The sequence below is a fragment of the Elephantulus edwardii genome, unplaced genomic scaffold (assembly GCF_000299155.1).
Source record: "Elephantulus edwardii isolate Elephantulus edwardi_28Jun2011 unplaced genomic scaffold, EleEdw1.0 scaffold00088, whole genome shotgun sequence".
NCBI classification, from domain to species: Eukaryota; Metazoa; Chordata; class Mammalia; order Macroscelidea; family Macroscelididae; genus Elephantulus; species Elephantulus edwardii.
Window position 1 is genome coordinate 9,089,475 of NW_006399838.1, and position 25,674 is coordinate 9,115,148.

The following is a 25,674-nucleotide window of genomic DNA, read 5'->3' on the forward strand; positions in this document are numbered from 1 at the left end:
TTGCAAGCAAAGGATGAGTCTTCTTTGAGTGCTGTGGTATTTTACCTAAAGATATTTTGTTAGAATGTCATCAGTACAACATCACTGTTTTCTTCTGTAATTTTTATCTAGTATAAAATCCTGGTGGCCTAGTAGTAAGGAGTTGTGCTGCCAACGCAAAGGCAGGTGGCTTGAATCCACCAGCTGCTCCTTCTGGTCTACAGCCTTTGAAAAGTCACCAGAGAATCAGCTGGGAGTTGGTTCCTTAGGACAGGGGTCCAGCGATGGGAGAATCACCTTTTATGGGTGAGCACAACTACATTTCAAAACCCAAGTCAGGCACTCGGATATGTCCATGTCCCCTACTAATCTTGCTGTCCTGATGTCCTTGGTCTGTCTGGCAGAACTCTTACCCTAAGAATTATTCACGTAGTTGATCTCACAGCATTGAAAGCCTGACGATTGTGGAACTAGCAGATGCTGTGTTATCTTACAAAAACCAAAGATGTTGAGAGGGAGCTACTTTTGAGAACATGCTGGAGGCCGGCAGGTGGGCCGTAACAAGCTGCTTCTGGATGGAACCAGACAGGATTTCATCCATTATGTGTGCGGCCCACCAGAGTTCTCTAAGGAATTCTGTGAATGGGGGAGTTCTCGTTAAACACTGCACTTGGTATGTCTGACACAAGGAAATTTGTGAACTGACAGTTCACCACTGGGATCATTTGCAGTGTTTGTAGCAGGAAGTCACACTTCTTTTGATAAAACTGAAAATGAAAAGGAGTCAAAGATGGGTGACTTTAATCTGCAGCCCTCAGGCCTTTCTTCAATTGTTTTTAGTCAAATATTCTTATAGGTGATATAGCCCTGGTCTGTCCACTTGCTGTACAGAGGTCATTCGTGGTTGCTGTGAAGCTGAACCCTGTGACACTGATGTGTCAAATGTGATAATGGTTATCCATAGTGGACAGTGTTTGGTGGCTCTCCCAGATTAAAACAAGCTTGGAAAGCAGGAGTGGCATCCACTTCTGAAATAGCTTGTCTCTAGAAACTCTATGAACTTGGAGAAATGATGAAAGTTATACAAGTGTTCAGGTCTTTTGTTCATAGGGTCAATATGAGTTGCCTAGGAATCACGGACTCATGACACTTAACAACAACAATGTTTATTGAAGGTGCCCTGAGGGCATAGTGAGTAATGAATGAACCTATTAACTGAAAGGTCAATGGTTCTAATGCACAAGCTGTTCTGAGGAATAAAGATGGGAAGTTTCCTCTCATAAAGCTTTCCATCCAGAGCAACCCAGTGGAAGGTCACTGTGAGTCAGAGTCAATTCCACAGCATTGCTTTTGGATTTTTGTTAAAATCTGAGAATCCGTGCAGATGTCTTATTGTATATTTTACACTTTGTTAATACTTCGGTCTCTTTCTCTCTTCCCTCTTATTTTTCTCGCGGCTTCTGAAGATATTTTATAGAGTAGTCGCCGACATTGCACCAGGAGAGGAGCTCCTCTTGTTCATGAAGAGTGAAGAGTACCCTCATGAAACCATGGCCCCGGACATCCACGGTGAGTCGCGCTCCCTCCCACGCCACCTCACTGCGGCCCTTTGGGACCCTCGGAAGTAGCATCCGAAGGGGTCCCTCTCACTCTGCACGTGCTTGTCTCCTGGCTGGTCGCTGCCACGTGTACCAAACGCCTCCTCTCTGAGAGGCTGTTTTCTTCATTTGACATCAAGGTGAAGCTGAAGAAGGCAAAGCGTTTCCCTGAAGTGAAGGTCAAAGGATTTTGTGAATAATATTTGGACAGAGAGGGGGTCACCGTGAGGTTGAGCTGTGCCTTAGACAGATGAGTGTCCTTCCATCTAAGCAACTTGATTTGGGGCGTTTTCAGACACTGCACATGTCAGACCCTGATGGGGGGACAAATGTTTCCACTGGAATAAATCCTAGCGAGTGACCATATTGTGGGGAGTTGTTTAGAAGTGAGGCAGAGAGGAGGGAGTTTGAGAGTCAGATGGGCTTTCGTTTGCCAAAAGCCTATTCTAAATCAAAAGAAGGGAGTCATAAAGGGAATTGTAATTAATATCAGTGCATGTTTAGGGCAGAAGAAGAGAAAATTCTGTCTGTATTTGTATTTTTTTGGGGTGAGAATTTATTTCTTTTTCTTTCTTCTTAATAGAGTGTGATTTGTTCAACCTACTCCAGTCGTTTCTTTAGAACATTCCAGAGCTGGAAGGAGTAGAGAGAGTGCATCCGGGCTTCCCAGCGGAGGGGATCCCTCCACCAGCTTCCTCAAGCAAATTCCCTCCTAGGGGGCTTCCAGCCTCTGCTGCTGGGCCTCCTGGGAAGGAAGCTCTTGTTGGTCAGACCGCACGTTACTTCACAGTTCTTTTCCAGTTGGCATAACTGCTTTCTGCCTCTTTGTAGATTGTACCAGCTGTATTTGAGGGGGCCCTTCTTGTGTGATTTTTGTTTTCATTTTAGAAGCTCTGTCAAACAAGTGACTTTGGAGCTTGGAGTTCTCAGTCGGCCTGTTGAGGGTCTAAAAAGTGAATGGGGAGTCTGCTCCCCTGGGAAAATGGTCTCTTACTCACTCTTGTTGGCAGGTTTTTTAGATCGTGGAAAATTATAGACCTTTTCTTTCAAGCAATTCTTCTTTTTTTTTTGTGGTTGTTGCTGTGTGCCTTTGAATTGGATCTGACTGGCACAGGAGGAGATTGCCCCTTGTCTCCAGCAGAGTATCTGGTGTATTAGAACCCTGTGCCTTCAGGATTGCAGCACAGCTTCTTGCCACTAGGCCACCACAGCTCCCTTAGATTATAGAACTTTTCTAGGGCAGCATATCTCTTGTCAGCAAACCTGCTAAGTCTGAAAAGTGTTGCCAACGATTATTTTAGTTTTTCCACCTCCAGATAAGTCTAAGTAGAGTGGCTATTCTTCTTTTCAGTTGTTGTTGTGTACTGAACCAACCCATCACTGACCCTCCAGCAGGTTCTCAGAGACAATTAATCACACGGGAGGAGATTGTCCGTCCTTCTCCTGTGGAACAGCTCATGGCCTCCAACTGCCTGCCTTTGGGACTGCAGTGCAGTTCCTTGCCCCTCGGCCACCTGAGCTCCAAATCACCTACCTTTTTACCTATCTTTAAACCCTATCTATCTTTAAAGCCTATCAGTGCCTTGTGTAGGTCATAAGTTTTTCCAAGAAAGAGAAAGTAAAAAAAAATAAAATAAAATAAATAAAAAACCGTATATCGCACATCAGCTCGTTTAACCTTTAAACGTAGATACAATTTGAAAAAAAAAAGCATTCTACCCATTTTACAGAGGGGAAAACTAAGGTTACAAGGCAACATAAATTGAGCAATGTCATATGGTTAGTCAGTCATGAAGTCAGCGTTCAAATCAAACTCTTCTTGTGACTAAACTCTACGTCTTGCCATGCCATGTGACTTATATGTTCTTTTTGCTTTAGGATCTTGTTAAGAGCCTGTGTATTATAGTTAAACATAGGAATAGTGTTGAAAACTGTAGGCCAGCTTCTATTACCTAAATATTGCTGAGAATCCTATCTTTAATCTTTAATTTTATCTTTAATGTTTTAGTTTAGAATTCTTTTCCTGAGTTCTGGTGGACTAGTAGGTCCAGGGCTGCACTGCCAAGTGCATTTGATTTGAATCCATGGGAGAAAGATGGACAGTTGCCTCCCGTGTGATATACAACTTCTGAAAACCCACTGGATGGTCAGCTGTGGGTTGGTTCTAACTCCATAGCAAGGACTTTCTCTTTCCTTTTTCTTCACCCTCTGTTACCAAAGTAAAGAAACTCTTTCAGAGCTGTTCTTAACTTCTTCTCCTTCGTGGTGCCCACGAATATTGACTGAGTTCTAAACTTCTCACACTTGCAGCAGGAGGAAACTCGGCCACCCAGCAATCTGACCATGCCTTGCTTTCCAACTCTCAGTGGCTTTCAGTGACCCTTGTTATCATGAACCTAAAAGCACCTAGTGAGCTAGTTTCATTTCATTCTTTCCTCTTACTTTGCTTGATTTTATAAACCTATTTCTATTTCATGGCAGCTGTACATGTCTAAGATCTTGCCTTGTTCTTTTGTGCCTTTATCATTGGTCCACACCATTCATGCTGCCTCTTCCGTCTTCCCACCTCTCTTCCTGGCTCTTCAAAAACCCTTTTCCTGAACTTCCCCTATGAAGTAGATTAAGCCTGTTTTTCTGGTTTCCCTTAGACCTCTAAGTACATCTGTTATAATATGCACCCTACTGTTTGTTCATATGTCTATCTCCTTGTCTGTAAATGTCTTGCATACTCATTCCCTACAGTATTTAGTTCTAGTAGATAACTAAATAATTCCCTTAAGTGGGTTGAGCTGTCCCTGAGTAACTTCTTGGACTGTAGGTTTATAAAAGGGGACTATGAATCATCTAGGTCTAAATCTTTATAGCGTGATTTGTAATCTTATGACCCTCAGGGCTCAACACTATTCATATGGGAAGAACCGAAGCCTAATATTGGCACTGACCTGACATGTTATAGCTTTGTTATCTCGGATCTTCACTGCAAGCATTTCTTTATCTCGCCAATTTAAAGTGCAAATCCATGGTGTATTTGCTGTTTGACAAAGCTTCAGCATTTAGCACTGACCCTGGGGTAACATAAATAGCCCAGTGGGTACTAAGAACATCCTGTGTCCCGTGATAAGTAATGATGGATGTTACAGCATTTCCTAGTTCACTGATTTTGACCAGGCTTAAATTTGGTTCAGCTGGGGACTGGATTCAACCATGCCGTCAAGGAATCGTGGCATAATGAGAGATGCATGGGGCAGAAGTGAGTTCTGGTTCTAGCACAACCTGGAGCTAAAAATCCCAAACGCCTTTATGTGCCATTTCTGAGCCTCTATGCCCTCTGAAAATGGAAATAAAAATCCGACCTCTACTTCCTTATTATGATTTAAGGAATATCAGTAATCCACATACCAGTGTGAGAAAGCAGATGAAAATTAGGAAGTGATCCTTACTTTTTTTTAACATGCTATATAAATCCAGAAGAGTTTAGTTAGAAATTTTCATGAGAAATTATAATGAAGCCCTTGTGTTGTTTTGCCAGACCCTATCTGGGGTCTAGTACATGTAACATTCTTAATTTATATTAAAATGCAGGGGTATAAATGGAAGTCAAATCATTTCGCTTATGATTTCTGTGTCTCAGTGAGATCTGCTGATGGGTGCTGTCCCTTCCTAACTTTCCCATCCGAGTAACATCTGCATTCTTTTCACAGAAGAGCGCCAGTATCGCTGTGAGGACTGTGACCAGCTCTTTGAGTCCAAAGCTGAATTAGCAGACCACCAGAAGTTCCCGTGTAGTACTCCGCACTCAGCGTTTTCAATGGTGGAAGAAGACTTTCAACAAAAGCTCGAGAGTGAGAATGATCTCCAAGAGATACACGCAATCCAGGAGTGTAAGGAATGTGACCAAGTGTTCCCCGATTTGCAAAGGTTAGAAATGGCATTCGGCTCCACCAAACTTGTTTATTTACTTTGCAATAGAATGCTGTTACGCTGAGCTTTCAAAGTGTGTGCAGATGGGGAAGTTTTGCAACTGCAATGACCCAGGCCTGTCGATGTCTTACTGACGTGTTCAGAATTGTTCTCTCTGCCCTCTGGAAATTCTCATCTGCGAAAAATATCTATGATGAGGTTGGAATTAGTTGTTTTGATGCCAGATGGAAAAGACTATGCTGCATTATTATTTAAGTAATGTTATCAGGAACTCAAAGCTTAGTAAAATTATGATTTAGAGAAAAGCCACGAGTCCTGAAACAACAATGTGGGTAATTAAAGTATTCACATGCCAAGCAACAGTAGCTCCATCTCTCGGAATGTTTAGATCTTGGTGGCAAAGACTGTTTTGGAACTCAGGAGATGGAAAAAACAAAAGGAAGATCATTGTAACCCATCAATTTCATTTTTAATAATTTATCCAACTGCACATATAGAGAAGAATAAGAGACATGTAATTAGTTACAAATGTTGAATTTCTAAATGGAAAAAACCAAATATGACTATCTAAATGAAACAGTCCTTTATTACTTATTTTCACAAAATGAAAACTGTATCTCAATCATACATTTACCCTCTGTAGCCCTTTGAACTTAAGACCAGTTTTCTTTTTTTTAAAACAAAATTATTATTATTAATTTTAATGAAAGTTTACAGAGATTGAGGATTTCCATTCATTCATTGTTGCACTTTTCTCCCTGCTCACCCCTCCCCTCAATTCGCTCTTCTCTTTGAAAAGGGAAAGAAAAATTCTTTCATTGTTATACAATCCCTTCCCTCAAGTCCACTCCACTATGCAGCCTTTGTTCTGGACTCCCGTCATGACAATAATACCTAATCACATATCCCTTTTAAACAGTTTTAAGACCAGTTTTCTTTTCACATTTCTATTTTAAAAACACAAATCTTGAACCTATTTGAAAATAATAATTATACTACGAAATAATTCTTTAAGATCTGTGATTATACAGCTATTTGATGTGGGGATTTTTTTTTTAATTTTTTGTGTGTTTCCAGTAGTTTGCAGCTAATGGCTTTGGCTTAGTTTACAATTTAAATACTTAAACTCATTACTTTGCTATCATCAGAATTTAAAATGGGTAGCATGTCAGTGTTTAAAAAGGCCTGGTAGTCTAAGAGGAGCACTGTCATCCCAAAGGCAAGTGGTTCGAATCCACAGGAAGAAGATGAGAAATCTCCCCTATGTGACTTATAGTCTTTGAAGACCCACTGGAGAGTCAATGTCTTGGTTCCAACTCAGCAGAAATGAGCTGTTGTTTGTTGTTGAGTGCAGTGTAGGAGCTGGTAGTGCTCAATTGGCATTACCAAAGTCTGTGATTCCTTACACCTTCCTTATCTCAGTCTCTGATTTTGTTTCCTTTCCTTCCTTGGTGGTATCTTCCTCTTCTGTTGATGGCTCAGGATTCTCTTCCCTTGCTTGGGTGCCTTTAAAAAGCTCTGATTTCACATCAGAATCATTCACTTTAAGGCACATATAACTAGCTGGTAGAGAAAAAACATTTTGAGAATTCAGATCACCTTCCCAGCACCTTTGAAACAAATGTTAACCACATACTCTAAATCTGCGTAGAGAATATGTGCTATGCATGGTTTGCTAAAGCATGAGTTTGGAATCAGCAAACATCGCAGTATGTTTCCCAAGCATAATCATGCCCAAACATTAAAAATGAAAGGAAACTAATAAATACCGATGGTCAAAGAAATATTTATTCTGTAGTCTCTCTGAAATCAGAGATTAAGTACTTCCTTCATATTTTTAACAAAAAAAAAGATCAAATGCATTAAGATAGCAGATTAAACAGTGTAATTCTGATTTCTTAAAGCCTATCAACACTTCTTAGATGAGGAAAATGTCTTTGTCCAAGTCATTGTAAAATTAAGCCAAAGTCAACTCTGTTTAGTGTTAGCATAAATTCTTAAAGTCTCATTGATTCAGGAGAATTTTATAAGGAATCCTAGTTACCTGTTGTTGACTAACTCTCAAAATTTACTGTCAGTTACCTAGCCAGACTAAAATTATAAACTGGGGTGGGGGGTTTGTTGTTATGAAATCCATAATTTAACCACATGCAGAACCTACATTGTTTGAATCTTCTACTTTCTTGAACACTATACTGTTACTTTATATTTTCGGCAAATGAAAATTCCATTCTTGATCTAACTGTATTACTGTTTCATATCTTTTATACAAAGTACTGAAAAAAAAGCAAAATAATAAAAGAAATAAGGAAAAAGATCTATATGCAAAAAAATGAAAAACAATAGAACCTTAAAATATTGATTAAAGTTCTCTAGGTTGGGATAAAATTCAGTGAGAAGTAAAAATCATATTAATGACTGCCTGGGTCAATTCTATGCTTATTAAATCATCCCAAGTTTGCTTTTTCAAGAAATACTTGCCATTTTTCCCCCCTTACCAGTTAGCTGATATCTTATAATTCTATTGATAATATTAATTTTCTGTTAAGAAGAAAAGGAAAGGAAATTCCCTTTGCTTTGCTATTATCATTCCATCAAAGTGCTGTCTACTCGAAATCTACACTTTTAACTATATACCTACCAGTCACTGGGCTATGGGACAGGAATAAGACTTGTAGTATTTTGACACTCGAGTTCCTGATTTGATGTATAGCGTATTGGAACATATGTCACAGAATGGTTTGTTTTCAGGGGTTGCTAAGAACAGTCAGTAACAATAATATCCTGTTCAGTGATTTTGGAATAAGTCCCTGACTCAGTTCAATGTCAACTGCAACCGGCGATCTATCAGTCTTAAGTCTTTTATTAACATTTCATCTTCTGTAAGGAACAGAAGACCACACATTGCCGATAAGGGGAGGGCCTTTCTTGTGACTCCACGCACCTGTACTCTCAGGGAATATTTTGTTCAAGGTGATAGGGCAAATGTGTGATTAACTCGAATGGCAGTGCCAACCAGAGTGACTCAGAAGGAGGAAGAAATAAGCTTAAAAGGTAATATGAAGAGAGTTACAGGGAGGAAGTTGAAGAAGAGAAAAAGTGTGCGGAAGTGTTTGCAGTTTACCAAGATTTGTGGACGGGCTTTTCCCCTCATACATAATCTCAAGCACGCAGTCCATATATAGATTCTAGGTACCTTGAGCTCTGCTCGATACCAAAACTCAAGAGTTCTCATTTTCACATAGACGTGAAACAGGGAAAAGAAAAAGAATTTTCATGCTGGTTGCTATCTATTTCCATGCTGGTAGATTTTTTTTTAATTAATATTTTGGTATGAAGATTCCAAATATTTGCAGAATTAGAGAATGTGGTGTAATAAGAGCCCTTTACGACCTCTCAGCTTCAGTAACTAACCACCAGTGCAGTTTAATCTCAGCTCGACCCTTCATATATTATTTGAGACAAATCCTGGGTGTGATACAGTTTTATTTATAAGCAATTGAGTATGTTCTTTGGAAAGGAAGAAAGTTTCCAATGTAAATTTTCATACTACATTTAAAAATAATTCCCCAGTGCAACAATGAATGACTGGAGACCCTAAGTCTTTGTAAATGTTCATTTAAATTAATAGGAAAAAAAAAGTGTTAAAAAATTTAAAAAAGAAAACATAAAAAAAATAATTCCCCAAGATTACCAAGTACTGTTCAAATTTCTCAAGCAACTTTCAAGTTTCTAAAGTTTTTTTAAGGGCTTAGGTGAAAATTTTAATAAAGTTCACATATGACAATTGGTTGTCATTTTTAACATTCATTTCAAGCTGTGGGTCCCACCCTGTCGGTTTATCTGTCTGCCTCTCCACCTCTCTCGCACTCTCCCATTGCAATTTATTTATAGAAAAAGACCGAGTTGCTTTCTTGTAGCGTTTCCTCCAGTCTAAATTCTGCTGATGCTTTCTATCCCCTTCGTGTTGTTTAGCATCTTTTCCCATCATCAATATTTCCTGGAAACTTATATGCTCAAACCTCACTCTGATTTAGGTCCAAGGTTGACGGAGAAAATCTCTCATTGGTGATGTCATATATTTCCATCAGGAGACTCAGAATCAATTGATTGGCGAGACTCACTAGTTCTTTAGGGGCTACAACATGTTTGAATTCTGGTTCTATCCTGTTAACATTTGGGCTGGTTCTTAGCAGAGGATTTCTCCTTCTCTATGTGGTTCCTCTCAGGACTGCTCCCACAGAAATGACTGGACACATGCTTAAGTTTTCCTCTTTATCATTTTCAGAAGAGTGTTTTGGGTTCCACCCACTTTCAGTGGTGATCGGGTGAGGTTCTGTGAGTGTGCTTTTATGGGGTATTGTTAGAATTAAAAGGCTTTTGAGTCTTACTGAAGCGAACTCCAGTGGCATGGTACGTAGGAGGTTGTGCTGGTAACTCAGAGACAATTCTAATCCAGCAGAGACTCTGCAGAGAAAAAAAAAAAGATAGGTAACCTCCTCCTGTGTGATTTACAGCCTTGGAAACCCATGGGAGGGGCAGCTCAAAGCAAGGAGTGTTGGCCATTGTGAGCCTCTTCAGAAGGACACCTTAATATGGTTTATACTTGAAATCAGCTCTTTGTTCAAGGACTTCTAATTAGCGAGTGTAGCATCTTAGTGTGCATGTCTGTGTATAATTGATCAACAAGTCTGTTGCATATCTCTTCTGATCATCATAGCAATCCATAGTCTATATTTGCTTTTAATTGCATGCACACAGCTTTCTTATATAACTTTTAGAAAAGTGAGGGGGAAATCTCTGAAAAGGGGAAACTAAGTTTAAAACAGAGAAACTTTGCTTGTGAGAAACTTCTAGCCCTGTTATTTTCTTCTAAGGTGCTTTACTGGTGAATTTGCTTAAAATAATATCTGCATTGTTTAATCCTTAATGAATAGATTTTATATATTTGGGTGTGTATGTATATGTATATGAGAGAGAATCTACATTGAATAGATGCATTCTATGTGTATATACATATATGCTTTCTCTGTGTTAGAATGCCCATACATACATTTGTCCTTCTATCTATCCAGGTACCCAAACTAGGATTGTGTTGAAAAGTTCCTTGTTAGTGGTTACCTTTTAGCTCACCTTCCCATTGATGATGTGGAGAGACTAAAAAGACCATCTTAAATTTAGAAGTTAAATACATTAGACAGAATGCCCGTTTGTATAGTCTCCAACATTTTTTTTTAGATTTTTTTTTTATTGTTTTTATGTGAGTGTACCGTCAAATCAGATCTGACTGGTACAGGAGGAGATTGTCCCTCCTTCCTCGGCAGAGCATCTGGTGGTAGTCTCCAACATTTTTGTAACATTTTCTGTTTGAGTGTTTTTTCACCAAGTGATTTGTGTTGCTCTTAATGATTCTATAGTGATTCCAGAAGTTGTGTGCTCCGTTCCTGGCTTGGCAGATAAACCCTGGTAGCAGCATCAGATTTATTATTTTTTTAACCGAGACACTTCTCTGTCTGGGGGAGAGGCACAGTCTAGGAAGCATGAAATGTGCTTTTGTCTGTGACAAGCCTGTGTCTTCTTTCTCTTTCCTCACCTCAGCTCCTTTTCCTTCTCAGTTTTTTTTTTTTTAATTGCCAGTTGGGTTAGTATTAAGGTGACATTCTGTTTATGAATGTGTTCTTTGTCACCATGTGTTATTGAATCAATTGTTCTTTTAACAGCCTGGAGAAACACATGTTGTCACATACCGAAGACAGGGAGTACAAGTGTGATCAGTGTCCCAAGGCGTTTAACTGGAAGTCCAACTTAATTCGCCACCAGATGTCACATGACAGTGGAAAGCACTATGAATGTGAAAATTGTGCCAAGGTACAGTGAATTTGTAGGCTACTCGACCTCCCTCTCATCCTGCTTTCTTAGAATCCATTACTTGCTTACAATGTATGCAACAAGCCTTAAGAGAGGAGACTATAAATATCTTGAGAAAAGTATTCTGAGTGTTAGTGTTGTATGCTAAAAGGCATTAGTACAGTGTATAAAAATACTTAGTGGGTGTCCTTTTATTTTTGTAAGGGAGGGAGGAAGGCTCATTGGTGCGTTCCAGAACTAGGTGTCAGACATCCTTGGTAAATTCCTGGTTCCGCTACTGACTTGCCAGTGTGGGGTTCTTTTATAGCCTTGTGGAGAATGAAAATGTATCCAGTGCACACATTACTGATTTCTTTTAATAGTTTGTGAGGAAGTCACATAAAGTATCTGAATGCCTATTCAGAAAGAACAGGAGACCTCTAAATTTGCAGATTTTTTTTTTCCTGGCAAGTCCCCACTAAAATTCATGGCTTAGTTCTAAATAGAAAGGGTAGATTCTCAAAATTAGTGACTGGTTTGAAGAATCTCAAGCTGAAATGAAAGCAGTTCCCTTGGACCGTAACTGTCAATATACTAACAGCATGTCAGGTCTTCTTATTCTCATGTTCCTCCATTAAAGGGGGAAAATGATGTCCTGATGTCTTTAAGTTGCTTTCTATTTCCAGAGTGAAACAGCTGTAGCATTTGAATACCTTTTTCCATGTCAGTTGGAATTGTAGCATTTGAAATTATCTCTTGGACTATTTTTATTCCCAATAATGTGGTGACTTTTCTACTTCTTTAGGACAAGGTCTGTAGGTCTTTATTCAAAGGAATGATTTTAGTTTACTGGTAACTTAATGAAAGAGAGTATTAGAATTTAGTTCTTATAAGAGTTCTTTGCAATAGGTTGGAATAGTTTAGTTAAAAGCTCTCATAATGTGCCTTTGTTTAAAAGATGCAAAATAGCACATTCATTTTAGTAATGGCATGACCAGAATTCTACTTCTTTCTAGTCACTCTATGTGAGACTAAAAAGCCTTACAACACCATCCTTTATTTTGCTTAACTGACACCTCTGCGTACATTGTGCTAAGAATGGAAACATTTGCCATGACATTGATCCTGACGCAGAGTGATCTCATGTGTGTCAGAGTACAGTTCTGTTACATAATATTTCATTGGCTGGGTTTTTTTTTTTTTAAGTAGATTACCAGGCTTTACTTCCAAGGCACCTCTTATGGGAGGAGGAGGGTTAGGGCCGGGCTTGGCAGGTCATGCTTAGGAGCTAAGCACATTAACTACACCACTCGTGAGACTCCACTAAGAACATAGGCTTCAATAATTTACTGGGCCTTATCCTGAAGCACTTGTTGCAGAAAGTCAAAGACTGTTGTCTTCAATATGGATTGAAGCTCAATTTCCAGAAGACAAAGATTCTCACCACTGGGCTAACTGGCAGCACCATGGTTGAGGGAGAAGCCATCAAGGTTAAGCTTTATAGCTCTCTCGGCTCCACAATCGACACTCTTGAAACCAACAAAACGTAAAGCAAAAGATGAATTGCCTTAAGTAAATCTGCTGTCAGGGACCTTTCTAGAGTACTGAGAAGCAATGATGTCAGTGTAGAGACTAAGGTGCACCTGATCAAGTCCATGGTCTTTGCAATTACTTGCTATATGCATCAGAGAGCTGGATAATCACTAAGGATGACAAAAGAATCAATGCCTTTGTGTTGTGTTGCTGAAGAAGAGTCTTGAACATACCATAGGCTTCCAAGAAAACAAATAGGTCTGTCTTGGAGAGGATGAAACCATGTTTCTCCTTGGAGGTTGGGATTTTGAAGCTCCGTCTCACATACTTTGGGCATGTGGTCAGGAGGCACGGATCCTTGGAGAAGGACATCATGCTCAGAAGGGTGGAGGGACAGCTCAGGAGAGTAAAACCCCAGATGAGATGGATTGATACAGGAACTAGGGCAAAGAGGGTAGGTGTGCTGGAGTCAGTAAGACTGGATCATGACAGGGCAGGCTTCAGAGCTATTATGCATAGATACGGTCACTATGAGTCGCAGGCACATAACAACACAAACTCTAGAGAAAAGGGAAGAGGGAGCTCTGGTGTCCTAGTGGATAGAGAGTTGTGCTGTGAACTCTAAAGGCAGGCAGTTCAAATCCACCTACTCCTCCAAAGGAAAAAAGCTGAGGTGTCTCCTCCCATGTTATCTACAACCTCTGAAAAGCCACTGGAAGGTCACATGTGAGTCAGTGTTGACTCTACAACAGTGAGTTGATTTGTTTGACTTGGGGCAGGGGTGAGTGGAGAAGCCCAGGGGCAAAAGGATAAGTCAGCTCTCGGCTGGTAACCAATTAAAGAGTTGTTGTTATTAAGTGCCATAGAGTCTAGACAACTCAACAACCCTATGAACAAAAGACCTGGACACTTGTATAACTCTCATCATTTCTCCATGTTCATAGGGTTTCCTGAGATAAGCTATTTTGGAAGTGGATGCCACTCCTGCTTCCAAGCTTGTTTTAATCGGGGAGCTCTGTCAAACACTGTCTGCCATGGGTAATCATTATTGCATTTGGCACATCACTGTCACAGTCTTCAGCATCACAGCAACCACGAGTTACCTCTGTACAGCAACGCACAGACAAGTGCTATGCCACTTAGAAGAATGTTTGACCTTTGACTGAGACCTGGTGATTTATTGCCAGAAAGATTCCTCTCTCCTAGCAGATCCCAGTGAGTCAGATCCAACCAAATAACACATAACACCAACCCTAGAGGAGAAAACCGCGGGTGGCTCAGATAGTTAAGTGTTCATCTACATGCTGGAAAGCTGATGGTTCAAGCCTAGACAGTGGTGCCAGAGAAATCAGACCTGGCAGTCTGCTTTGAAAAGACCTTGGTTCTGAGGACTCCGTGGAGCATTTTTCACTGCTCACACAAATGAACATTTCATAGACTCTGGACTTGTTCTCAGGAGGGGCTGGTCCTTGGGAGAAAAGACAAAAGTCTGGGAAAGGTAGAGGGTGAGATTGGGGGTGAGGGAGAAGGCAAAGAGTGAGAGAGAGTGAGAGGGAGGGGGAGAGAGGAAGAGAGAAAGAGGGAAAGAGTGAGAGGGAGAGAGAGATAGGGAATGGAAGGGAGTGGGAGGGAGAGAGAGAACAGAGAGGGGGGAGAGGGAGAGAAAGAGAGAGGGAGGGAGAGGGAGTGGGAGGGAGAGAGGGAGAAGGAGAGGGAGAGGGAGAGACAGAGGGAAGGAGAGGAAGAGAGAGGGAGAGAAACAGAGCTCCAGGGAGAAGCGTTGGTACAGTGGCTGTCCCCATGAGCTCGGGCATGTCTGAGGTCAGGAGGATGGCACAGGATAGGGCAGGGTTCATATCTACTGTTCACAGGGTGACTGTGAGTCATAGACCAACCTGACGACACAGAACAATAACATAGTGTTACCATGAGTCAGTCACAACTGACTGGACAATAAACGCAACCCTATGAGAACCCAGTACTTTCTAAATAGGACGTGCAGTTCATCTCTGGAAACACAAGAGAACAGACCAAAACCAAATAAGAGAAAAGAAAAAAAAACCAAAACCCCAGCAACCCCAAACCCACACACACTTCATTCTCCTGTCACCCCTGGTCGTCGTCTTGCGTCTTTGGGTTAAGTGTCTGGATTAATCAGTACTCATTTCCTAGCAGGTTTTCACGGACCCTAGCAACCTCCAGCGGCACATTCGCTCCCAGCACGTCGGTGCCCGGGCCCACGCATGCCCGGAGTGCGGCAAAACCTTTGCCACCTCGTCAGGCCTCAAACAGCACAAGCACATCCACAGCAGTGTGAAGCCCTTCATCTGTAAGTTCGAAACTCCCCAGCCCTCTTCCCTGCATTTGTCTTTCCTCACTGGGATCAGGAGAGTGTTCAGGCTTGGCCACCAGGGGGTCACCACATTCGCTCTATATGGGGCTGTCCAGTAGGACTCTCTTCTATTAACAGAAAACCATTTATGGCCAGATCCATGGCGTTTTGTGTATGATCCCTAGGGGTGTTTTCTTTTAGATGAAATCAATAGCAGGTAGAGAAAAGAAAAGTCGTTAAATAATGAAAGGGAAGCCTCCCCGGGTTGTAAGATTTAATAGAGAGAACCAGATTTGTCTCACACTGTAAATGTTCATGGCTTTGTAAAAAAGGGCGAATAGCAGATATCCCTAAGCAAGATGAAGTGATAAAAACCTGTTCTGGGTCAGAAAAAGCTGGGCAGACCCCACCTGGCAAGTAGGCTGCTGACGCCCAGGGTGTGTGTGTGTGTGCGCGTGTGTGGAGAGAGTGAGAGAGAGGAAGGAATGCCCTTTAATCTCTGCATTGTTACCAAGCACAGGCTTCAGGTGGGTAGTTTTCCATTACTTTGCAAAGCAGAACATTTTCACTTCGAGGCTGGACACACTCACTGCTCCCCTGACCTGCCTTATGAAAGCAAACTTATAAGCCATATCTTTTCAGGAGAGGACCAGTCTGACCACCTGCCTAGAATGTCCTTGTGTAGACCGTTGGAGGAGCACATCTCAGAGGAAAACTCAGCCTTCTTGGGTCTCTTCTTCATTCCCCTCCTCCTGTATTATCTATTACGTTGGACTATTTTATGAGGAGAAATTCAGTGGTGCTCAAGACATCTGGGCAACAACTCTGGGTTTCTTTTGATCCATTAGTCGGCTGCACAATGACTCATTGAGTTAAACCACTAATACGACTTCAGGATTGATTTTGGAGCCAGATATACACAGAACTGGTTGAAGCGTACTTGGTTGTTGGCAAAACCTCCGTCTTGGGAACCCCTTAGAAAACAATTTTTCTGACAAGTGCCTGATTGTTTATATTATTAGGTCCATGAGACACTGCTACAGATCCATATGGAAAACACAATTACCCCAAACTGAGCCAGCACCGAGAAGTCGGAGCCTGACCCTCCTCTGGGCCTTGACACAGATCTCTTTTGTGGTTCCAGCACCAGGACAACTTCTGCTTCCCTTTCCAGCTCCCCTGGAGGCCTGTTTGCCCCTTTCTTCCTTCCCTTGAGTGGAGTGAGAAGGACTCGCAGGCAAACCAAAGGGTGCTAGACTTTCTCAGAACAATCTCTGTGGAAAGTCACAGGAAATAAAGCACACAATATAAGCTACTTTGCTCAGAAAGACATTCTTGAATCTAAGTGGTAATGCCCTAAGAATACAATTGTTAAGTGCTAAGAGCAGACAAAGTTAAGTAGTTTATTTATTTCTGATCTTTCAGAAATAAATTTTAGTACCTCTATTACCTTTCAGATGAAAATAACCCCAAGCCACCCAGTGAAGTAGACCAAGATGAATCATGATCCCTTAATGCCTTATTGCTTAAAGTAAATATCAGAAAATAGAGATTCTTATCATCTTGGATTCTGGGAACTGACATTTTGTGTTGGAATCCAGTGTCCCATGTTATAAAGTTGTAGGATGTCTCTTTCCAATAAGATTGAGTCAGTTATTTCCCATGAATGCCTTTTCTGTAATTATTGGTAAAATTTAAATAGCAGATTCCATTCTTCAAATATAAAGTCTGACAGAAACCCATGGAGTAATTATGAATAATGGCCTTGTAACTTCAGAACAAACAAGTCTGAGGATCAGGGCTTGGTGTGAGGAATTTGCAGTAGAGATTTGCCTAGAGTTGATATCTGTTTCGCACCAGCAGGCCACACACACGGTTTGCCCCCGCTGGTGTGTTTATGACAAATGTCTCTTGTTACAGTGTACCCCCAAGCTTGAGCCCAAAGTCACCAGTACTAGGCTAATTATTTAGGGCCTTTACCGAAATCCCCAGCCTTCCCAAATAGAAACCACATGCTCCAAGAGGCTGATTAGATTCAAAATAACCTCTTAATTTGTTTAATAAGTAGAAAAATGCAACTTTAAGTGCTGGCTAATTCCTTATTACTGAGAAAATTGCAGGAGAGCATAGCTATCAACATCCATTGAACACGTTTACCTGGAGGCCTCATGGTCTGTGGTAGGCCAGGCCTTCAGGTGATCAAAGCAGAGCCTCTGCCTACGGGGACATCCCAGACCCCAGGTTCTCGAGACCAAACACTCACGCTGCTCAACCGTGTGATGACGGCCAGCGTTGAGGAAAGTGAAACGCACCTTCTGTTACTCCCGTAGAGCGCAGGAGGCTGAGTTTCTGAAATCAACCCAGCTACCAAAGTCTAAGAACATTTGCATTAGAACAAGTGCAGGAAAACAGGACTTTTGCCAAAACAAAAGCAGTCTTTCAGAAATTTGCTCCTTGTTTAAGAAGACATGTTTAATTTGCTCCTTGTTTAAGAAGACATGTTTAATTTGCTCCTTGTTTAAATACCCGTGAAGACATTATCTCATTTCCATTGTATGCCCAAGAGAAAGGTGTGCTACCTTCTTCATAAATACACATTTATAATGCCAACATTTTATTTACTATTCCTTGTGAGTAGGACTAATATTCTTTGGGAAGGTGGTGTTCTCGCTCTATCTTCTGGCCTTAGTTAATGTTTCAAAGTATGTAAATAATGGACATTATACTTATCTATCTATATTTTTTTAGAGCAGACTATGGTTAATATATTTTAGTTGAATCATTTGAAAAGATATTCCCCATATTTTCTTTTACATTAAAATGCATGTTACAGCTCCTGCAATGTCATAGGCCGTCCCACAACTGGAAGCCCCTTTATTAGTACCAGGCACATTCATATCTCTAGCAGGTCATTTTCAATCTCTAGCAGTAAGAGATATATGTGTGTGTGTATATATATATATATATGCATTCACTCAGTACTTCCTTCCTAGAGAAATATGGGTTAATTCAAATTACAGGTGAATTTTACTTGCTTGAGAGTCTATAAAGACTTCTTTACAGGATTGGTTTTTCCCAAATTATTTTTGCTTTGACTTAGAAATTCAGTAATCTCCTTCCCTGAGAAGTAGTCATTAAATAAGAACAGTGTTGCATTCTGTCTTCAATTAAATGTCTTTATTTGGCTTAGCAATTATCAACAAGGAAAACCTACTTCTGCCCCTATGAAATGTATGCAGGCCTATATAAAGTAACCTTACACCTAAATTGGACCTGCCTCTACTAAGGTTCATTAAAACTGTGCTGCCTTGGGATTGGATATGACAATCCTGTTAGACTAAGAGGGGGAAGATTCCTGTGAAGATTCTTACCTAAAAAAAGTTCTTGAGGATTATGGAGTTTGGTCTTAGAAACAACTTAGAAATGTTCCTCCATGGGGAGAAGGAAGCTATTGTATTTTAGTGGTAAATTCTTGGGGAAGAGGAATTTCCCAGATGCACCCAGTGCTGTGCCCTTCTTTCTGGATTAGGGCCTTGGACATCCACTCCCTCCTCCCCTCCACACACACTTGGTTGGAGCCAAGACCTGAGATAAACAGGGAAGATATGACAGCAAGTGGACATATTTCCCAAGGACATGGGTTTCATAAATGCAGGAAGGTTAGCACAGCCACTGGTGTGAGGGGAAGTCAGACGACGTGATCACAGTTCATGGGAATCGGTGATGCAGGATGGGCTACATTCAATTGAGTTTCCTCTGCGGGCTTAAAATAGAGCTATTGTAAATTATGTCAGTCTTTCTCAAATCATGAAACCGATTTTTAAAAATGTCTCAGAATACACAATGTGCATTGTTGTGTGGCTTTGATGTGTGAATGATGAGAGCGTATGATATAATACAAGCTAAATAATAGTCGAACAGTCACGGGCTTTTTCCCCAAAGGGAGAGGGAATAAAGGTGAAGCTTCTGGCTGAGGGAGAGGCCCTTTTCCTTTGTTTCGAGGCCCGCAATCTAGAGTTCTCCAAATGATCTAGCCTGTTCTGTTATGTTTTATGCTTACCCTTCTTCAAGAGTTTTCCTTTTTAAGAGTCTGTCATTGTGACAGTGGAGTGGGCATATGACAGTCATTGCATGTTGGAATATGACACTTTCCTGTCAGTATTTAAGTACGCAGATGCTATGCAGGGGGGGATGCCCGAACAGTGATATGGAGGTATGAAATATTTGTGCTGCCCCAACACATTTGTCAGATTGGACGCCTTGCTTTGGAACCTAGTGAAACGGGATTATCTGTGTCAGGAGCACCCTGATTGGTGCCTCCAACCTCTCTTTCCGGCTTCCTGATGGACGTTTGGGGGTAGACCAATTGTGATGCTTTGCTAAATTCAGAAGCAATTGCCATAAAGCCTGAGATTCTCTTTTGTTGTTTGCACACAGGTGAGGTCTGCCATAAATCCTATACTCAGTTTTCAAACCTTTGTCGTCATAAGCGCATGCATGCTGATTGCAGAACCCAAATCAAGTGCAAAGACTGTGGACAAATGTTCAGCACTACGTCTTCCTTAAATAAACACAGGAGATTTTGTGAGGGCAAGAACCATTTTGCGGCAGGTGGATTTTTTGGCCAAAACATTTCCGTTCCTGGAACCCCAGCTATGGATAAAACGTCCATGGTTAATATGAGTCATGGCAACCCGGGCCTTGCTGACTATTTTGGTGCCAATAGGCATCCTGCTGGTCTTACCTTTCCAACAGCTCCTGGACTTTCTTTTAGCTTCTCTGGTCTGTTTCCTTCCACCTTTTACCACAGGCCTCCTTTGATACCTGCTAGTTCTCCTGTTAAAGGATTATCAAGTACTGAACAGACAAACAAAAGTCAAAGTCCCCTCATGACACATCCTCAGATACTGCCAGCCACACAGGATATTTTGAAGGCACTATCTAAACCCGTAGGGGACAGTAAGCCAGTGGAGCTCCAGCCCGAGAGGTCCTCTGAAGACAGGCCCCTTGAGAAAATCAGTGACCAGTCAGAGAGTAGTGACCTTGACGATGTCAGTACGCCAAGTGGCAGTGACCTGGAGACAACCTCGGGCTCTGATCTGGAAAGTGACATTGAAAGTGATAAAGAGAAATTTAAAGAAAATGGTAAAATGTTCAAAGACAAAGTAAGCCCTCTTCAGAATCTGGCTTCAATAAATAATAAGAAAGAATACAGCAATCATTCCATTTTTTCACCATCTTTAGAGGAGCAGACTGCGGTGTCAGGAGCTGTGAATGATTCTATAAAGGCTATTGCTTCTATTGCTGAAAAATACTTTGGTTCAACAGGACTGGTGGGGCTGCAAGACAAAAAAATTGGAGCCTTACCTTACCCTCCCATGTTTCCCCTCCCGTTTTTTCCAGCATTCTCTCAATCAATGTACCCATTTCCTGATAGAGACTTGCGATCCTTATCTTTGAAACTGGAACCCCAATCACCAAGTGAAGTCAAGAAACTGCAGAAAGGGAGCTCTGAGTCTCCCTTTGATCTCACTACCAAGAGAAAGGAGGAGAAGCCCTTGACTCCAGTGCCCTCCAAGGCTTCGGCGACGACTGCCACAAGCCAAGACCAGCCCCTGGATCTAAGTATGGGAAGTAGGAGTAGAGCCAGCGGGACGAAGCTGACTGAGCCTCGCAAAAACCACGTGTTTGGAGAAAAGGAAGGGAGCCACGTGGAAGCCAGACAGGCAGCCGACGGCTCCTTGCAGCACGCCAGACCCACTCCTTTCTTTATGGACCCCATTTACAGGTAAGACTGGGTCAGAGACACGTGGGGACAAATCCAGAAACGCGAGGTGTTGCACTAGAACGTGATGACTTTAAACAAATCATTTTTGTCATGGTTATAAAATGAAAGGTGACTTTGTTGGCCCTGGTGATTATTTTGTTCTCCCTAGAAGGTTGGCAAATTAGGTTGCGACTTGATTCTTGTGTCTCTGAAGCTGGGAGTTTGAAGTAGGCTCATGGAGTTTTCCCTTGACAATAAATTTCTTTTAAGCACCTTTTCTTTTAAAAAGTGGAAAATAAGGGAAAGTCGTATTTAAAGTAACTTGTTAAGTGGTAGAAGAATGAGGCTCCTGAAGGAATAATGCAAATATGTATATTTTAAATATGGGTGTTCAAAGGGCCAGTGGTATTTTGAATAAAATTGGACATACAGCAGCAAGAGTAAAATCTTCGCAACTCACCAACACGTTCTTAATAAACAGAGGTTACATCCTATTTCTAAATAAATCTCTTAGGACCCCAAACTAAATGAGATATTAACCACAACAATGTTATGTATATAATGTCCGTAATCGGCTTGAAAAGCATGTCTCTGCTTAGTGAGGGAAACTTCCCTTCATTATCTAGTTTCCTTTGATGCTTCCAAAAATTCTTTGAACAAAACTTGTGTTTAGTAATAAACAACCTCATGAACAATATCCTGTAATACTCATTGGGCCATTCAGAATGATGTAATTTTTCGGTAGATGGCCTAAGTAACAATACACGTGTTAATTATTACCAAGCTGTGGTGGTCTAGTGGCAAGAAGCTGTGCCGCAATCCTGAAGGTGTGTAGTTCAAGGCCACCAGCTGCTCCGTGGGAGAAGGATGTGCAATCTCCTTCTGTGCGATTAGCTGCCTCTGGAAACCCTCTAGAGCACCAGCTATGGGTCGGTTCCAACTCCATGGTACACCACAACAAACAACATATTTACTCTTACTCTCACTTTTTAAATGTTGTCAGGAATTAATGAAATGTGTGCATGATTTTTGGTATTAGATATATTTAAGATGAGAGTATTTGTGTACTTTTCCTGATTGTCTTTTATGAGAAGATGAATTTCTGCTATTCAATATTTATTGAGTTCCTATTACTTAATAGTTACTCAGACTACCAGGTTTGACCTTTTTTAAAATTAAGATTCTTCTTAAATTATCTACAGAATTAAGATTCTTCTCCTTAAACTATTTACAATGTATTAATAAAGAAATATTGCCAATGTCTGAAGACTTGTAGTTGTTGTTAGGTGCTGGCCGGTTGACTATGACTTGTAATCACACTATGAACACGATCTGAACCCTGTCCTGTCCTGGGCCACCCTCATCGTCTCTGACACACACAAGCCCATTGCCGCAGTCGTCAGTCCACCTGGTTAAGAGCCTTCCTCTTCCTCCCTGACCCTCCGTCTTACCAGGCATGATTGCCCTCTCCAAGACTGGCAGAGGAAATAGTGAAAGGCAATATATAAACTCTCTCAGAGGCTTCAATAATGTATTTGAGCTTTTTCTTTCCTTCAATTACAATTTCCTCATTCCCATCAGAGTTACATCACTAAAGAAGAAAAACGCATCTTCTGTGTTTTGTACGTAGATTGTATGTTACGCCTTGTTATTAAGGTGCTATCGCCAAATCAGTGAGCAATTTCAGTCTATTGCCAAACTAATTTCCAAGACTTTCTTTCCTTCCCAACTCTTCTTAATCTTCTTTTCGCTTGTTCTCTGTTTTATGTCTGATATTTCAGTCCCAGTTAAGATCCCAGTCCTGCCATTGTACCCAAACCAAAGTTTGGCATCAAACCTCAGTTTAAGTCTGTTTTCCAGTTCAAAGACTTTTTTAAATCCACAAAATAGGTAGATAATAGTATTTACTTTTATAAGTGGAATATTATGTCCAAAACATGTAGCAGGTACAAAGTTTCAAAATAATGATAGCTGTTTTTATATGTTTTGATTCTATTTTTTTTTAAATTTCAATAGTTTTAAAAATATATGTTTAAAGAAGCTACTTTAATATAACACAGAACCTCACAAGGTCATTTCTTGAAGTGTTTAAGGGAGGTGAGGAAAATTGGAAGAATCTTTTCTCAAAATCAATGTATTCAAATTTTGTAAATAAACTAGTATTAAAAATAACCAAAAACCCCCAGAATGACATTTTTTAAATGACATTTTTAAAGCATCACAAAGGACTTCTGGTTTTACATATCTCTTCCTATCTTCAACAATTCCTTGTCTTCCTGAGAAACCCTACTTATCAGCAGAGATAACTAAGGGAAGAAATTTACACCTCATGATGTGGTTAGCAGAGAGATAACAAAGTTGGAAACTCCTGTTCTCACTGGCCAATACGGAAAAAAACATAAGGAATAGTAGGGGAACGTTTTCTTACTAGAAAATGGCTTTATTGTTTAAAATCTATCCTGCCCTCATGATTCCTAAGCTGCCAAGGATTCTTGCCCACATATGAAAGGGAAAGGGGCATGATTTCTCACAATGCCCCCAGTTTAATGACTTCTTATTTTTCACATTTCCTCCATATTATTACTAGTCATTAAAGAGATCTCCCCCTCCCGTTATAAACAGGAGCTTATCTCTTTGAGCATTTGAGTGCTATGCGTATTCTTCAAGACTTAAACAGACATCTTGATATTTTTGCTAGTGTGTTTCCCAGAAACCTTTCATTTACTTATTGTTAGCTATTTTACATGTCAGTGATTATGTCATGACTGATCTGAGAATGATTCATCTCCAGCAAATCTAATTTTAACCTTTCAGAGTAGAGAAAAGAAAGTTAACCGACCCGTTTGAAGCTTTAAAAGAGAAATACTTGCGACCTTCTCCAGGATGCCTGCTTAACCCACAAGTAAGTATTTTGATTTTGAGACTTGAGGTTTGTCCACTAACTTGTTGATCTTGAGAAGCAGGTGCAGTAAAAAAAAAAAAGAAATCTTGAGCACATTAGGATTTCCTCTGACGCTGGTGTGGAAGAACACAGGAAGTTCTGGCTGAATTAAAGCCCAAGCTCTTTAAAGAAAAAGTGATTAATATACATGTATAAATAACAGAGTTTTGGTACTAAGTCATCATCTGCTGTTAATTACTTTTAGCGTTCCAGTGCAGTATTTGGATGAAGAGAAATTCAGTTAGGTAAAATCATATTGAAGGTGTCTTCTGTGTTTAAAAACTGCTGATACAAATACACAGATCATCCTGTCACTTATCCTAAACTCGTGATGGTCTTACTCTTCTACTGCTGAGATAAAAAACAGGAAATGGGTCTACCTGACAAGTTTACCAGAGAGGGTAAAGGAATTTATCTAGAGACCACTGAGCGTTCCAGCAAAGTTCTGTATTTACACAAGAATTCACCACGATACACAGAGCAATTTGCTGAATGAGGCTGTGTCCATTTATCAAAATAAATACAGTTGCTCAGATGCTCATTAGAAGAAAAAGACAGTGTTGTCTAATTAGTGCATCTCTGTTTCTAACATGTTTGTGTGGTTTATTAGAAACAATTGACTTATATATCAGTCACCTTTGGAGAATTAGCTAGTAGAGCAGATATTATAATTATCTTAAAACTGGGGAGGGAGTTTGTTTATATTTGGTTTATTTTTATTTAAAGTATACAGAATAAGCAAACTTTTCATTAACATACTTGAAATAGTGTGAACCGATTTATTTCATTGTGGTCTGTTCACATTCAAGGTGTTTCTCTGCCTTTTAGGCTAAGATTTTTGATTGGTTTTCTTCCCTTTCTGATTCCTCTTCTCCGCTTTTGAAAATACTTTTCTCTTAAGGTCTTAAATGACAGAGTGCCATATATTTGCACAAAGACTGTTGTGAGCAAAGATAGACTAGGGGGATGCTTAGTGAGGATGCTTTTGAGGAAAGGTGAGAAGAAACTATAGAGGTGCCTGCCCGCACTACCTTTCTGGCAGTTTGAATTCTCTTTTGGAGGAAAGAATAGTTGACAAAACCACGACGGGCGTGTTGTGTGTGTAAAAATATGGTGTATGATATTGATAAAACTGTACCTCCTGTGTTAGCTGGAGCAACCTATCATCGGAAATGTTCCCTCTGTTGGCCTGGTATACTTGTTTTGGGAAAATGTATACTTCATTTGGTATTAACAGGCTTGAACATATTCTTGTATTTATTTTATCTAGGAAGGTTAAGGATGCATATGATTTATAAAAATATATATGAAAAAGAAGTTAGTTCCAAAGTGGTAAATGTTTACCAGATATGGGGTTTTGTCTCTCTGCTTTTGTTATTTTGTGCCGTTGAGTTAGACCCGACCCATAGCTGCCCCTCAGGTTTTCAGAGGCGGTAAATCACTCGGGAATAGGTTCCCCATCTTTCTTCCACAGAGCAACGGGGTAGATTCGAACTAGGCAGCACTTTCTTACCACTAAGCCACCAGAGTCAATTGTGTATAGTTAGGCTGATCTAAATGATTTCTATACTATTATTATTATTATTTCTAAAACCTGTACTAGTCTGGGAGGGTCTTTGGAGAGGATGTGAGGGCACCAGGGTTCTGGTACAGACATGTTTTGTTTTTATAACATCATGGCTGCTTCAATGTTAAGTGACTATGTTTCACCAGAATGCTAGTGGTATAAAGGCAAGTGCCAGGGGAAAAAATGGGT

At 40.5% G+C, this 25,674-nt stretch overlaps 1 protein-coding gene across 5 annotated transcripts in view; it reads left to right on the plus strand.

The window, feature by feature from the left end:
* The window catches only part of MECOM (MDS1 and EVI1 complex locus), a 389,661-nt gene that overhangs the window by 330,497 nt on the left and 33,490 nt on the right, over positions 1–25,674 (plus strand). For 3 of the 5 annotated variants that reach the window (XM_006890373.1, XM_006890374.1, XM_006890370.1), the window contains exons 3-8: positions 1,446–1,548; positions 5,279–5,495; positions 11,219–11,366; positions 15,054–15,207; positions 19,648–20,998; positions 23,792–23,879. In XM_006890373.1, the coding sequence (XP_006890435.1) occupies positions 1,446–1,548; positions 5,279–5,495; positions 11,219–11,366; positions 15,054–15,207; positions 19,648–20,998; positions 23,792–23,879 (2,061 nt within the window). Of the gene's footprint in view, positions 1–1,445; positions 1,549–5,278; positions 5,496–11,218; positions 11,367–15,050; positions 15,208–19,647; positions 20,999–23,791; positions 23,880–25,674 lie in introns of all 5 variants that reach the window. The other 2 variants (XM_006890372.1, XM_006890371.1) reach the window with 1 other exon arrangement.